Source organism: Desmodus rotundus, chromosome 3 (genome assembly GCF_022682495.2).
Source record: "Desmodus rotundus isolate HL8 chromosome 3, HLdesRot8A.1, whole genome shotgun sequence".
NCBI lineage: Eukaryota > Metazoa > Chordata > Mammalia > Chiroptera > Phyllostomidae > Desmodus > Desmodus rotundus.
This window is the reverse complement of record NC_071389.1, coordinates 151,482,240-151,498,445: the sequence shown is the minus strand read 5'-3', so window position 1 is coordinate 151,498,445 and position 16,206 is coordinate 151,482,240. Positions and strand designations below refer to the sequence as shown.

The window sequence follows — 16,206 nt, the reverse complement described above, 5'->3', positions numbered from 1 at the left end:
TGGAGATATAATAGATTCACATGTAGTTGTAAGAAATAAGACAGAGAAATTTTGTGGACCCTTTCTCTACTTCCCTCCATGGTAACATCTTGCAAAACTATACACAATTGTATGCAGTATCACAACAGTTTAATCAATATACAGAACATTTCCACAACGGGATCCCTCATGCTGCTCTTTTAAGCCACACCCACCCACTTCTCTCCCACCTCACCTCTTCCTTAGACCTTGTGAACCCTTAATCTGTTCTCCATTTCTATAACTTTGCCATTTCCCGAGCTTTATTTTTTAAACGTAACCACATCTTTAAAATGTAACAAGTTCTTTATCTCATCAAACAAGCACTGTTTAAATTTCCAATTTTCTCATATTTTTTTTTAGTTTGCTGGCTTGAATTAGAATCCAAATAAGCTCTATACATTGCAGTTAGGTAAGTTTCTTTTCATCTGTAGGTCCCTACTCCATCTCTTAGTTTCACTTTTTTTTACACACAAGAAAATGCACAGATCTTAACTGTTTCATTTAATGAATTTTGTATATTCCCATGTAATCATCAAATCTTCCCATGCCCCCAGAAACTTCTCTTACATTCATGTCTAGTCAACTCAATAAGAAGCAATCACTTTCTGATTTCTACTCTCATATATTAGCTTTGTTTGCTTTACAATTTCATATAAATAGAACCCTACAGTATGTACTCCTTTATGAAAGGCTTCTTTCACTGAATATGTTTTTAAGATTAATCCATGTTTTGCACGTCTCGGTTGTTGGTACCTTCTGTTGCTCGGTAGTATTCCACTTATGAAAACTCCACGGCCGTTTATTCATTCACCTGGTGATAGACATTTGGATTGCTTCCTGTTTGGGGTTATTACCAATAAGGCTGCTATTAAGATTCATGCACAAATTGTTTTGTGCATAATTTTTTTTTCATTTCTTGGGTAAATACCAAGAAGCCTGGGCATAGAAGTGGTGTATGCTTCAATTTATAAGACGCTGCAGAACTTTTCTCCAATATGGTTTCACCATTTCACACTCGCACCAGCAATGTATTAGAATTCTAATCGGACCCACGGGACTCGTCACCAAGGTTTCATTTTACTCGGCTATTTTTATTGTAGTCATTCGAGTGGAGTGTGATTTTAATTTGCATTTCCTTGATGACTAATGGCATTGAACACTTCTTGTGCTTATTGGCCATTGGTGTGTCCTCTTTTCTAAAGAATCTATTTAAGTCTTTTGCCCATTTAAAAAATTGAGTTGTCTTTCTGTTGTTGATTTGTAGGAATTATAAATTTATATATTTGGGTTATGAATACTTTATCAGATATATATAGTATAAAATTTTTTCCTAGCTTGTGTCTTGGTTTTTTATTTTCTTAATGGTGTCTTTTGATATATAAGCTTATTTGCATATTCTTTGAAGGACAGACAAGAGCCTTGTTCCATTGTTTACCCCCATAGATGGACACAGGGCTGCTGGGGAGCAAGAGCGCTTAACAGGAAAAGTTTTCACCCTTTTGTATTTTGTAATATGCAAAGTGGTATTTTGAGTATTACCTACTCAAAAAAGAAAATAATAAAAATTAAAAAGTTTAGGAGTTAGTGAGACCTGGGTACACTGTCTGCTCAAGCATTTTAAGCTTTGTAAACTTGGAGAAGTTCTTTACCTAAAAATAATGCTCACATATGTTGGCATCTACTAAAGGATTCTATATTATACCCACCAATCTGTTTTTAGTTCAGTGCTATAGTGTTTAGTCACAGAAACTTTAGAGAATGTTCTGATATCTGGTATGCTGAATTCCCCTTTACTTTTTTTTTTTGGATTTTTTTGTTGATGTTGTTAGTAATATGTTCTTCATATGAAGTTTAAGGTCATTTGACCATTTCTCCCTTTAAACACTGTTGGCCTTTTCCTTATAGCTTTGAGGAAATGCAGAAACACATGATGCCTGGTGTTTCTATTAACTACAAGCTTAAAGGATTTGGATAACTTAGACTTCAGGACTGATGTTTGTCATGTAACCAGGGTGTGTATTGAGTATTTGCAAGATCATAGAAATAATTGATTGTCCCTTTAAAAATGGATTTGACAATGTATGTTTACACATAATCTAGTTATTGAGTAATAAATTTTAACCATTTTATTGAGGCATAACTGATATGTGTACACTGAGTCATTTGAAGTGTACATTTTGAGCCCTGGCCAAGTAGTTCAGTTGGTTAAAGCATCATCCTCATACACCAAGGTTGCAGGTTCAATCCCGGCCAGGGTACATTGAAGAACAAACCAATGAATGCATAAATAAGTAGAACAACAAACTGATGTTTTTCTCTCTCTCAAATCAATTTAAAAAATAAAATGTACATTTTGATTGTTTTAAATAGGTATACATCTGTGAAATCATCACTGTAATCAAAACAATGAATATATCAATCACCCCAGAAAGTTTTCTCCTATCCATTGTACAATCTCTCCTGTACATCTCCATCCCAGGCAATTACTGACCTGCTTTCTGTCACATTTGATTAGTTTGCATTTTCTAGAGTTTTATATAGATGGAATCATACAGTATGTACTCTTTGTATCTGGCTTCTTTTGTTCTGCATAATTATTTTTAGATTCATTCATGTTATTACATTCATTCCTTTTTATTACTGAGTAGAAGTCCATTGTATCACAATTAGTTTATCTATTTACCTGTCCATGAGTATTTGTGCTTTGTGTGTATGTGTGTTTAAAGATTTTTTAAACTTAATTTCAGAGGGCAGGGGGGAGTAAGAGAAGGAGAGAAACATCAATGTGTGATTAGTTGCCTCTCGCTCACCCCCAACCAGGGACCTGGCCCACAACCCAGGCATGTGCCCTGACGGAGAATAGAACCAGCAACCTTTCAGTTCACAGGCTGGCGCTCAATCCACTGAGCCACACCAGCCAGGGCTAAACTTTGTTTCTTAACAGAGCTCTCCCACAAGCTCTCTTACACCAGAGATCTTAACAAGATTAAGGACTTAGTTCAATTGTTTTATTTTCAACCTATATGTCTTTATTTAAAATGAATTTCTTATAAGCAGAAAATAGTCAGGCCTTGCTTTTTTATCCCATGTGATAATATATGCCTTTTAATTGGGATATTTTGACCATTTCTATTTAATATTATTATTGTATTATTCAAATTTACCATCTTTTTGTTGTTTTCTACTTGTCCTACTGTTCTTTGTTCCTTCTTTTTAATTAATTGTGACCCTACAATATGATCATCTCTTCTATTTTATTGTCTGTTCTTTAATCATTTCATTTTTTGCTGTCATTTTGGAAGTTCCACTCTATTCCATTCCCTTGGTAGTTACCTTCCTTCTCGGCACTAATAATAAAATACATAGTTTTTACCATTATTAGAATATATAAGTGTATCACTTATTTCTTCCATTAAGATGTTTTATTTACTGCCACTTTCCCCCCAATTCCTAGGTTTTGCTGAAATAGTATAGTACTTATGGCTGTACATATAATTAGACATCTATCCATCTCCATGAACATTTAACAATATAATATTTTGCCAGATTTGTTGCTCACTGCTTTTTCTTTCTCCTTTTCTTCTTTTTCTTCAGATTTTATTTATTTATTTTTAGAGAGAGGGGAAGGGAAGGAGAAGAGAAGGAGAGAAACATCAGTGTGTGGTTACCTCCTGCGCACCCCCCACCGGGGACCTGGCCCGCAACCCAGGCATTTGCCCTGATTAGAAATCGAACCAGTAACCTTTTGGTTTGCAGGTCAGTGCTCAATCCACTGAGCCACACCAGCCAGGGCTCTTTTCTTTTTTTAAAAGAAGAAATATCTGAGTGAGATCTTTTTTAAAAAATTGATTTGAGAGAGAAAAAAAAACTTCAATTGGCCTGGGCCATCTTTTTCTAGCTTCACTTCTCTGTACTCTAGCCAATTTTTTCATGAATATTTTCTTCAAGTGAACCATGGGAATTCTTTTTTTCTTTTCTTTTCTTTCTTTCTTTCTTTCTTTTCTTTTCTTTTTTTTTTTTTTGACATGGGAATTCTTTATATCTTCAAATACCTTTCTTTCTCACTGACAGGTGAGTGCTTTCTCAGCTGGGTATGAGATTCCTGGGTAGCCGTCCTTTTCTCCCAGGGTTCCCTCTTTCTGCTTCCGATGTTACAGATGAAAAGTCCTATGCCTTTCCCCCTTATCTGATTCTTTTCCCTTTTAGATAACTTTCTCTTTCTGTCTGCAAACTTAAAATAGCTTTTCTTTAATCTCGAATTCTGGAGTTTTGTGCTTATGTGTATGCTTTTCCTTTTTGTATCTTCTTGTACCCTTTTGGTCTGCAAGCTCAGATGTTACTTCAGATTGGCAAACTATTCTTCTATTTTTAAATTACTGCCTCTCCTCCATCTATGCCTTTTTTTTCTTTTGGAACTAATGTATTTGACTGTTAGGACTACTGGATTTATTCTCCAAGTCTCATATTTTCCTCATTATTTCCATCTCTTCATATTATTTGCTCTCTGCTTTGAAATACTTTTTCCATGTGTTGTTCCAAGCCACTAATTTGAGTCTCGGCTGGCAGTTGCCAGACTTCTCTCTTTCAATACCTATAAGGACTTTTTTGTTGTTGAAAATAATGGTTTTTAGTTCCAGAAAATGTTTTTCTGGTATACTACTTGAACTTCTTTAAGTGTTCCTAATATTTTCTTAAGTTTCCATTTACCTCTTCAGCGGTTCCATTCCTGTACCATCTGGTAGGCAGGAAAAGCTATAATGACCTCATCCCTGTCGGGCCAAGGCCCTCTGAGTCACGCTCTTCCAGTAGCCTCCTGGTCCTGACCTCTGCTCAGGGGCCCTCCAAAGCTGGTCTCCAAGCTTCTGTGTGGTGAGAATGAGGAAGCTCCCTACCAGATCTCCACACCAGGCCTTCTCCTTACCAACCTCCAGTTCATGCCTTCACTTGTGCCCCATGACTGCTGACCCCAGCAGCAGTATAGCTATGGAGAGGCCTGTCTTGGAAGATGGAGTGGAAATTTCCTTAGAACTTGGTTCTCAAACTTGAGCATTCATTTGAAGCGCCTCGAGGGCATGTTAATATAGATGGCTGCACCTCACCCCAGGAGTTTCTGATTCACTAGGCCCAGGCTGGGGCTTGAGAATTCGCATTGCTAACAGTTCTCAAGGGGTGCTGATGCTGTGATGTCACATTAGAATACACTAAACCAAGCCCTCTCCTTCTTCTTCAAAGTTATGCCTTTCTTATGTTAAGGAAATGCACCTTATGTCAGGAAGGTATTGCCTCCTCATTTTATGTTGGGTCCTTCAATTTGTTCATTGTACTGAGGCTTCAACAGAACTGGGTTCCATCCAGGCCCCTCCTCCACCAGAGCCCTCATGGGTACTTTGCTGCCCTGACTCCTGGTCTGAGAAGGGGGTTGGCAGAGGTCAAAGGCACCCAGAGTAGGACACTCTTAGGTAGAGGTAGAGTAGAGATGAGCCAGACTAGAAAGCCCCACCTATGTACAGGTTCAAGACTCCTTCCTCCTTGTGGTACCCTTGTTTTACTCTTGTACCCACAGGATAGCAGTGGGACTGTCCCAGCCCTCCCTCCAGGACTCACCAGAGTCAGTGGGGATGTGGGGTATAAAGTACCTGGAATCAGGGTGTGCATGCAAGGCAGGGACAGCACTGGAACTACCCTTTTGCACTGCTGGATTCTCCTCCTTGGCCAGGAACCACCTTGTCTTCCTGTTGGGTCTCTTCACCACTGCTCCTTCTGTGTCCCCCAAACTGTGCACTCACCCTCCTGCTTCAAATACCTTCCCTTCAACCCTCTGATGCTTTTGCCCAGTTTTCTCTCCAAAACTCTTGCCTATCTTGGGGCTCCTCCTGCCCCCATATAATACCCACTCCACTCATCTGTGGCCCCTTTCTAATCTGCATGGCTCAGTGGTCTACGATATCAGTAACACTTCCAGCTCCACTATTCAGAGCTCTGCCTTCCCATGTCATTCCTTCCTTGCTCTACCCTTTGGAGGCCCCCTCCCATATCATACACTCCACTGTTCTAGAACACAGACCTCAAATGGGCACTTCAGCCATGTCTAATGATCCTACTATTTATCTGGAGGACTCCCATCCCACTGTTCAAAAAAGTATTTCATTCCTCTTCATCCATCTCCAAGTCTACAGATCTCCCCCCAGCACACATATGCCTCACCTCTCCTCTACTCCAATTTCATCCTGTGTGCTGGAGGAATTAGCCCTTTTCACACCAAAGGCCACTCTCCCTCTCTCACCATCTTAAACACTTAGCCCCTTTGATGGTTCCAGGCACCACCCCCACCAATCTCCTCTCTACCAAATTGCTCCCATCAGCATCTGGTATGCTTCTCTACTGTGCCCCCCTTAATTTCCTCTCTTCTCCCCGCATCTTCATCAAGCTGTCCCACCTGTCAGCTTCCCGTCACAAGAAAACTTCTGGAAAAAGGTGTCTGTGCTCACTGTTGCTGGTTTCTCACCTCCACTCACTTTTGTGTTAATCATGGGTCTACAAAGGTGCCTCTCCATATTTTCATATGGGCTGTTTACTCAAGGAACCATCCCTTCCTGTCATTTCCCTTCGTATTATAGCGATCCACTCTAAGACGTGACAAATTTATATGTGTTCTTAAAAAATATAGTGTTGTCCTGTACCTTTTAAATTTATATAAAGTAATATATGCCATAATTTTCACTATTTTTAAAGATGTATCAGTGATGGTACAGGTAAAGTTAGATTAGTTCATTTCTGCTGATAACTGTGTAGTATTCCATCATATACACACGCTCCATTTTATATATGCCTTAACCTAGTCGTGGACATTTAGAATGGGCCTGAGGGGACAGTGGTTCTTCATGAGATGTCCTATGAGATAGTTTTTAAGACATATTTAATTTCACTAAGGGCGAGCAGATGTTCTCCAGAACGGCCAGAACTGGAGTCATTTACATTTTCACCATAAGTGCCTGAGGTTTCCTGTTCCCTCAGTTTCAGAGCATGTGGTGTCTAACTCAACTTTGCATATAAACAGCCAGTTGTCCCACCATTCTTTGTTGAAAAGACTCTCCTGTCTTTACTGAACTGCCTTTGCACCTTTGTTAAAAATCCATCGATCATATATGTGTGGGCCTATTTCTGGACTCCCACATCTGTTTTATCAATCTATTTGTCATTAGTATGCTAACACCACACTGTCTTGATTATATTAAGTCTTAAAGTCAGGGAGTGTAAGCCTTCCAACGTTTTTCTTTTTAAAATGTTGGTTTTAGCTATTCTAGATCACTTGCATTTCCATATGAATTTCAGAATCAACTGTCAGTTTCTACAAAAACCATGCTGGGATTTTTATTGAGATTACATCGAATCTATAGATCAGTTTGGGGAGAGTTGACATCTCAGCAATATCGCATCTTTCAACCCACAAATATGTGTCTCTCTCCATTTGTCTTATTTAATTTTTCTAAGCAGTGTTTTTAGTTTTCAGTGAAAGATTTGCTCATCTTTCATCAGAGTTGTCCCTAAATGTTTTATGTCTTTGTAATGTGGCAGACTCCGGCCAGCAGAGTCTGCGTGTTGTGACTGACGACGAGAACAAATGCACAGACTACAGCCGTCCTGTGGAGAAAAAGGGAGGGTACGGTACTCTCTTAAGATGAGAATCCTGTGGCCACTTCTGTCAAGGGAAGAGCGCCTTGGCCACTCTCGCAAGGGGAGAGAGCACCGACCCCTGCCTGGACAGGCTTTTATTGTTTTTCTAGGGTCTTACATCAAAGAAGGATTTATTATCTATTAAATAGAATATTGTTGTCTACATTTTAGGTTCAATCAAAGAAATTAAAATAACAAATGCAGCAGGGAAAGGTGACGAGCTGATTAGCTCTGTCCTTGGGAAAATTCACACAGGCTTTGGACATTACCTTGAAGGTAGGCAATAAACATCTACTGTTTTAGACCAGGGTGAGGGAGTTTTAGCAAGAGCGAGCCATAACAGTCTGGATACATTTTCTAGGCCTGATTCCCACAGGGAAACCTGGTTTGAAGGTCTGGCTCCTGCCCACCACTTCACTTCTGTAGGTTTTCCATACAGGGCTGAGTCACATTTGTCAGACTAAAACAAAACGGTTCCCTACATTGTAATATAAGTGATATTGTTTGTTTACTTCAACTTTTAATAGTTTGTTGCTAGTATATAGAAATACAATTGATTTTTGGTATACTGATGTATCTTACAACCTTGCTAAACTAGTTCTAGAAGGATTTTGGTAGATTCATTAGAATTTTCTTTTCTTTTAAAGATTTTACTTATTTATTTTTAGAGACAAAAGGGAGGAAGAAAGAGGGAGAGAAACATCAGTGCGTGGTTGCCGCTTGTGCATCCTCCACCATGGACCCGGCCATAACCCAGGCATTCCCTGACTGGGAATTGAACCAGCGACCCTTTGGTTCACAGGCTGGTGCTCAATCCACTGAACCACACCAGCCAGGGCTCTCATTAGCATTTTCCAAATAGATGACCATATCACCTGCAAATAAAGACAATTTTACTTTTTTCCTTTCTAATCTTTATGTCTTTTTATTTCCTTGCCTTATCACCCAGCTGAAACCTCTAGTACAATGGTAGTTACAGTCACATAACTTTTATTACAGTGTATTGTTATGAGTATTCTATTTTATCATTAGTTACCATTGTTAATCTCTTACTGTGTCTAATTTTAAAGTTAAACTTTATTGTCGGTATGTATGTATAGGAAAAAACCATAGTATATAGGGTTTGGGATTATCCCTGGTTTCAGGAAACCACTGATCTTGGAATGTATGTTCTGTGGATCGGGGTGATGGGGGACTACTGTATATGGATCTGAAGAACACACTTCTAACTAACCCACGAATCAAAAAATAAATTAAGAGAAAAAATTAAAAGGGAAACTAGAAAGTATTTTGAACCAAATGAAAATTAAAACACAACATATCAACATTTGGGAGATGAAACTGAAGTGGTACTTGGTAATTTATATTACTGAGCATCTACATTAGAAAAAAAGAAAAATCTAAAATCAATGTCTTCAGCTTCCACCTCAAGAAACTAGACAAAGAAGCTCTGACTGGTGTAGCTCAGTGGTTGGGTGTCATCTCACAAACTGAAAGGTCGCAGGTTTGATTCCCAGTCAGGGCACATGCATGGGTTGTGGGCCAGGTCCCTGGTTGGGGTCACGTGAGAGGCAACTGATTGATGTTTCTCCCTTCCCCTCTCTGTAAAAATAAATACATAGATCTTTAAAAAGAAACCAACAAACAAACAAACTAAAGGAAGAGAGTAAATTATACCCAAAGGAAGCAGAAAAAAGGAATAGTAACAATTACTAGTAAAGCAGAAATCAATTAAGTAGAAAACAAATAAGTAGAAACTCAGAGAAACCAAACCAGGTTCTTTGAGAACATCAATAGCAATAAACCTCTAACTAAAGTGAGTAAGAAAAAAAAACAGAGAAGACACAAATCCCCAATATCAGAAATGAGAAAGGTGACAATACTACAGAGTCTACAATAGTAAAAGTATAATAAGGAATCAAGTTTATTTTTAATAGATTTTACTTTATTTTATTTTTAGAGAGAAGGTAAGGGAGGGAGAGGGGGAAAGAAACATCAATGTGTGATTACCTCTCGCACGCCCCCTGCTGGGGACCTGGCCCATAACCCAGGCATGTGCCCTGACCAGTAATCGAACCAGCGAACCTTTGGTTCACAGGCTGGCACTCAATCCACTGAGCCACACCAGCTGGGGCAGGAATCAAGTTTATATCAATAAACCTCACAACTTAAATGAAATATATAATTTCTTGAAAGACGAAAAGTACCTAAGCTTATTCAAGATGAAATAGCCCTGAAGAGCCCCCTTAACAAAGAAGTTGAATATGTAGTTTAAAATCTTCCCCCAAAGAAATCCCAGAGTCAATACCTGGTATACATAACCCTCAAATCTGTTTTCACTAGCAGAAGGGAAGAGCAGCAACACAACTCCGGGTGACATTAAAAACACTCAAACCTCTGAGCCAACTTTAAAATGTATATGGTTATAAGAAAAAGCTAAAAATAACATGCTACAAACTAAGGAAATGTGAAGGCTAATTGTTGGCCCCAGAGAATTTGCTAAAAATGAACTTTATGAACATTTTCAAAACTAGGCCATCAGACCACTGGATTCTTCTAACATGTGGGAACTGGATCTCAAAAAACTGACATCATATTCAGTTTAGAAAAGAAAGCACAGAATTATTTTACTTTGGGGGTGGGGGGTAAAATTAAAGGCATGATGCCTGTCCAAACAAATAATATCCCTCTTTTGAATAAAATACATCTTCCGCTCTAGAGACAAACTTTTTTGTGTTCTCGTCAAGAACCTCAGCTTTGCCCAGCCTCAGGCTCCTTATTTGTAAAACACAGATTAAAATAAAAGCTGCCTAGCCCTGACTGGTGTGGCTCAGTGGGCTGGGTGTCAGTCTGCAAACCTCAAGGGCTCGGGTTTGATTCTCAGTCAGGGCACATGTCCGGTTTCAGGCTGGGTCCCCAGTTGGGAGGCAGCCAATCCATGTTTCCCTTGTATATCAATGTTTCCCTCCCTCCCTTCCCCTCTCTCTAAAAACAAATAAGTAAAATCTTTAAAAGAATAAAAGAAAAGCTTCCTAAAGTCCAAGGTTGTATCAGATGAATATTTGTACTGGCCTCTTAGCTCCAAGACCTATAATTCTATGAAATTTGTAATGCTAACACTAAACCAGGGGTTGTAAGAATGTTGCTGGCTTTATACAGGGTGGGACAAAAGGAGGTTTACAGTTGTTCATATGGAAATAATGCAATAATTAATAAATAATAATATAAGAATAAACTCAGCATTTTGTGTACCCACAATTGTAAACCTACTTTTGCCCCACAGTGTATAAAATCCAACTGGAAAAGTGTTCAAATTCACATTAAAAAAAAAAAAACTCTAATAAAAAGAGGTATCAACCAAGCACCTAGATGGGAGAGGGGTTTGGGGGATGCGCAAAAAATGTGCCAGGATTAAGAAGTACAAATTGGTAGTTACGGAATAGTCATGGGGATGTAAAGTACAGCACAGGGAACAGAGCGTCCAAAGAACACATATATGCATGACCCACGGACATGGACAACAGGATGGGGACTGCCTGAGGGAGTTGGGGGAGGGGCTGAGTGGAGGGGGACAAAGGGGAAAAAATGGGAACAACTGTAATAGCATAAACATGAAAAAAAGAATAGAGGGTGAAAATGTCATTTTAGATAGAATATTCAAAGCTCCAATAAGGAAGCGATATCTGAACAAAAATCTAAGGGCAATGAGGGAGCAAACCATGAAGAGGAATGAACACTGACGCAAAAGGAGACACATGGCGTGTGCACAGGCCCTTGCACAGGGATGTGCCCAGGCTGAGGGATGACTGCTTACGTCTTAAACTTTTTGAAGGCAGAGAGAGGAACTACACAGAGCAGGAGCTCAGTAAATGTCAATAAGAGACAGGAAGCAAAAGAGGGACTGTAATATTGTACCCAGAGATTTTGAGGTTGAATTTTGGGAACAGAAAAATAGAAGCATCCCTTGGTTTTATAAAGCTGGAACATCCCTCACTGGGGTGGCTCAGTGGATTGAGCGTGGGACTGTGAAGCAAAGGGTCACTGGTTTGACTCCTAGTCAGGGCACATGCCTGGGTTGTGGGCCAGGTCCCCAGTAGGGGGTGTGCAATACGTAACCACACATAAGTATTTCTCTCCCTCTCTTTCTCCCTTCTTTCCCCTCTCTCTAAAAATGAATAAATAAAATTTTAAAGCTGGAGAACAGGTGATTCCCTGATTTTATGTCCTGTCTTTCTGGCATTCTCTTAAAAATATTTCTCAAATGCAGATGATTCAAGGAATTTGAAGATTTTGTTTTTATTTTTGCTTTCTGGCTTTGTTTTGAGTTGAAAATAAGGGGGTTTTTTAGTTTTCCTTTTTTACTATATTTAAGATATTTTATAGATATTTAGACCTCTTTAAAGATGAGGGCTTGAAGTTCAAATTATTAATACTCTCAAAATGATTTTATTATTTGGAAATTAAAATACCATTTATAACAAGAATAACAATTTATAGGAGAATTATTAATAAATGTGAATAGAAATACTTCTCCCCACCCCCAAATGGTCAAGAGAATTGGGTCTGGGATTTGGATGGTCTCTTACAATGGTTTGGATAGTTTGCATTTGCCTCTGCAAATAACTTTGGATGACTTTTACATGACCATGTTATTATTTTCCTAAATGGTATTTTTAGGAATTGGAAACAGAAAGTTCTGGTACATTTGCCACTTGTCCTTGGTAATTTGTGTAACCAACTACCTCTTTCCCAAAAAGTGACTGAGCAACACCAGCTCAGATTGTAAGTGTAAAAGAGATGTTTTTATGTAAGACAGTAGCAATAACAGAAGACACAACACTGGTTTGGTTGCTGATTTGTTTTTTTCTTTTAACACGGTTTCTATTTAAATTACAGAAGGAAAATTCTTTCTTTCTGGGTTTGTTGTTGTTGTTGTTGCTGCTGTTTTTGTGAGAATTTTTCGAGAATAAGAGGAGCCCTGACTGGGGTGGATCAGTGGATTGAGTGCTGGCCTGCGAACCGAAAGGTCACTGGTTTGATTCTCAGTCAGGGCACATGCCTGGGTTTTGGGCCAGGTCCCCATTTGGGAGCTGGCAAGAGGCAACCAATGATGTTTCCCTCCCCCTCTTTCTTCCTCCCTTCCCCTCTCTCTAAAAATAAATAAATAAAATCTTTAAAAAAAAATAAGTAGAGAAGTCTCTGGTCTCAAGATACAGTCAGCGCCCATTTTGTTTCAATGTCACTAAAATACAATGAATTTTAGAAGGACTCCACTCTTGGTTTTTCCCCTTCCACTAAAGATTTTTGAGGATAAAATTTTTCTATCTTTCACCTGCCTCTTAAAAAAATTAATTTGCATTCTCCACTTTTTGGTTGAAAGGTAACAAACTTCAAAACATACCACAATAATATAGTTGAAAATTTAACTTTATTATTTTTCCATTATAAAAGTAATGCATATTCATTATATAATAAAAGGAGAGAGCACAAAAGGCATAAAGAAGTTAATTTTTAAATTGCCTATAATCCAGTTACAGGGAAAAAACTATTACCACTTTGGCATATTTCATCACTCTTTTTCTATATACTTTTGAATGTAGCTCAGATATTACTATAATAAAGTATTGTATCCAGGTTTTTCAACATAACATAATGAAAGTATTTTTCTCATACCAATTAAAATTTCTCTTTTTAAACATAATTCTAAAGGCAGAGTAAAATTCCACCATAAGGATACACTATAGCTTATTAAACATTCTCCTAATATCAAATATTTAATAGGAAAGTTAGTGGGTCAAGGGATATAAATGGTTACAGCCATTCTGTTTCCTAAAAAGATTGGTCTTGAGAACACAGGGAGGGAATACGCAGAGCCAGTGAAGGCGAGGGGGCTGTCAAGGCCGACAGTGGAAGGAGAAGACTCAGAGGTCCTGGCCTAGCCGTTCCAGCTCATCGAGGAGGAAGTGCATATCAGCCTGAGTCAGTGCAGGGTTGGCCACAATCATGCGGAAAAAGTTGCCCCGGGTCCCATGGGGCTGGTAGCCAATCATCATGGAGCCTTTCTTCACCATGCGCTCCTTGAGTACCGGGGCCACCTGTGGAAGGGGTGTAGAATGGCCAGCTGCAGCCTGGGGTCAGGTGAGGGTGGGGGGCTTCCTGGCCAGCAACTTACCCAAGATGCATTTCCCTCCCACCCAGGGACTTCCTGGAGGTACCACTCATTTCTGTGATGCTGACCGTGGCCCCACTTTACCTTTTCTGCCACAGCCAACCTGCCTGGCCTTCTCTACCATCTGCTTTATTCCCCATCTCGCCTATTTTCTGGGCCATTTTCTGTCAAATCCTCACTTCCCGGAATCATAATGGTGTTTTAGTCTAACTTCAAGCCCCAGTCACTTTCTCTCCCTCTCTGAATTCCTGTAATATTTTTGATCTGTACTCTGTAATCTAACATGTATATTTACAAGAGTTCCTTGAACACACTGGTTTCAAATTGGTAAGTATTGTTTTCTAAGTATTACCTCTCCAGGGCAAGAACATTCTTGTCCTTTCAGATCAGCTGCAGCACCTACTACCAACCTATATTTAGGGACCTATGACATATTTCCTCACCTCTAGCAGGCATGTCTGGACTGGACTTACTGGGTTGCTCGTCCCCAGTATCAGGGAGTAAGGTTCTTCTGTGATCTGCCTGCCTTATATCTCTGCCCTGGACCTGAGCTCCCTGCAGAAGTCCCAGCACACGGGTCTATGTACACTGGTGACTTACCCTGTAATGCCCTCTCTGTCTTCTTCTTACTTCCCAGAAACATACCTTATTCTCCATCCTCATCCCCACGACAATGAGGACAAGTTGGTTTTTTCCAATTCACGTCCCCACCTCAGGAGCAATAGACCAGTAAAGGGACAAGCCATGCCACCCAAAGCCAGCAGGTGGCGTAAATACACAAGCTGCATTTGTTCCCTCAACTGGGTTAACCAGAGCCCCGTGGTAGGGGGAAGAAAGCCTACCTTAGCCAGCCTTTCACTGTAATCCAGACTCTCCTCCTTGCCCCGCAGGCTGGGGGGCCGGAACCAGAAACACACATTGACAAACTCAGGCTGGGAGGAATGCGAAAGAGAAAGGTGTGAGCTGAGGAGAGGGACTGCCCCCCCTCACTGCTGCTCCTCTTCTTCCACCATGGCTTTGCATGTAAGATAGGCTAGGGGTGTAGGAACAAAGTGCACAGGGTAGGTCGTACCTCCATGACCAACTCAAATCCTTCCCGCTTCTTCATTTCCTCCACCAGGTAACTTCGAACAGAGAGTCAGAAATCACAGGTGGGGGAGGAAAGAAAATAAAACAGACCCAGAGAATGAGCTGGAGAGGCACTGAGAGCAGTAACAGGTTTCAAAGAAGGGACCTGGGGAGGGGAACTGGAACCACCCCCACTCCTACCGGGCAAGGGCAAAGGCCTGGTCCACACGCCGCTCCAGCCCTTGCCCGCCCTGTGCCTTCCACATGAGCCACAACTTCAGACAGTCCACCCGGCGGCCACACTGCACCACCTTGTCTCCTGTGTCCAGGGCTACATCATAGAATTTGTCCTGCTGGAAGAGGTAGCTGGCCTGTGTCCCGTGGCAGCGCTTGAGCAGATCCTGTGGGTGGGTGGGAGGCTGTCAGACCCACCCTCCCCACCCAGCTTTCCTCCAGCACTTTACTAGAGGACCTCTTATCTCCTTCTACCCCGCTCCTTTCCCTGGAACCAGGTGGCACCGGTGGGATGGCTACCATCCAACTCAGACCCCTTCCTCTGGGTTTCCTCCCAACAACCGGAGTTTTTCCCAAACTCAACCCAGGTCCCTTCAATTCCAGCTTCAAGCTGGAAACTTTTTCTTTTGCATGAAGACAGGCCTTTGGGGAGTGAGAGAGCCCATTACAGGGAATTAGGATGGTTGCAGGTATTCAGCTTCAGGTGGGATGGTAAGGAGAACAGAGTAAGGCCAGGACCCCCTCTAAGGTGAGAGAGAAAAGAAGACAGAGGTCTAAGTTGAGAGATGGGACAAAGCCAGGGGCATGGGCAGACCCACCGTGGTATCCTGGAGAAGAAGAGCTGAGCACTGCAGGCCTGCTGTGAGGAGCTTGTGGGGGTTCCAGGCCACAGAGTCAGCCCTGGGGTGGGTACAGCACAGCCGGGTCACCGGGCTCTTCCTTAAGTTGTCCAAGCTCCTCTCCCTTCCCAGACCTCAGCAAAGGGGCTTTAGTCTCACCCCAGCCCAGAGTCAGGAAGAACTGCCATGTCTGCTCTCTGAACTCCCCGTCGCAATCAACCATCTCTCCAATCCCCCTCCCTCCAATGTCTGTCCCCCACTGCCATCCAAAGCTCCCTAGACCATGACTATTCTATGGATCAAGGATTTGAATGATGGGATTCAGGGAGCAGGAGCTGCAGGCACCTCTGGATCCCATCCAGGAGATGTCTGTGTGTCTGTGACAGCAGGGCACTTCCACCCCAGGCGGCCTGTGGAGCA

The 16,206-nt window shown here is 41.0% G+C and overlaps 1 protein-coding gene across 7 annotated transcripts in view; it reads right to left on the bottom strand.

The window, feature by feature from the left end:
• Nucleotides 1-13,104: 13,104 nt before the first annotated feature.
• The window catches only part of CSAD (cysteine sulfinic acid decarboxylase), a 21,662-nt gene continuing 18,560 nt past the window's right edge, over nt 13,105-16,206 (bottom strand). For all 7 annotated transcript variants that reach the window (XM_053921460.2, XM_053921459.2, XM_024575486.3 and 4 more), the window contains 6 exons: nt 16,132-16,196; nt 15,766-15,847; nt 15,134-15,333; nt 14,937-14,988; nt 14,707-14,796; nt 13,105-13,790 (listed from right to left, as the gene is read on the bottom strand). In XM_053921460.2, the coding sequence (XP_053777435.1) occupies nt 13,617-13,790; nt 14,707-14,796; nt 14,937-14,988; nt 15,134-15,333; nt 15,766-15,847; nt 16,132-16,196 (663 nt within the window). In that variant the 3' untranslated portion in view covers nt 13,105-13,616. The remainder of the gene's footprint in view (nt 13,791-14,706; nt 14,797-14,936; nt 14,989-15,133; nt 15,334-15,765; nt 15,848-16,131; nt 16,197-16,206) is intronic.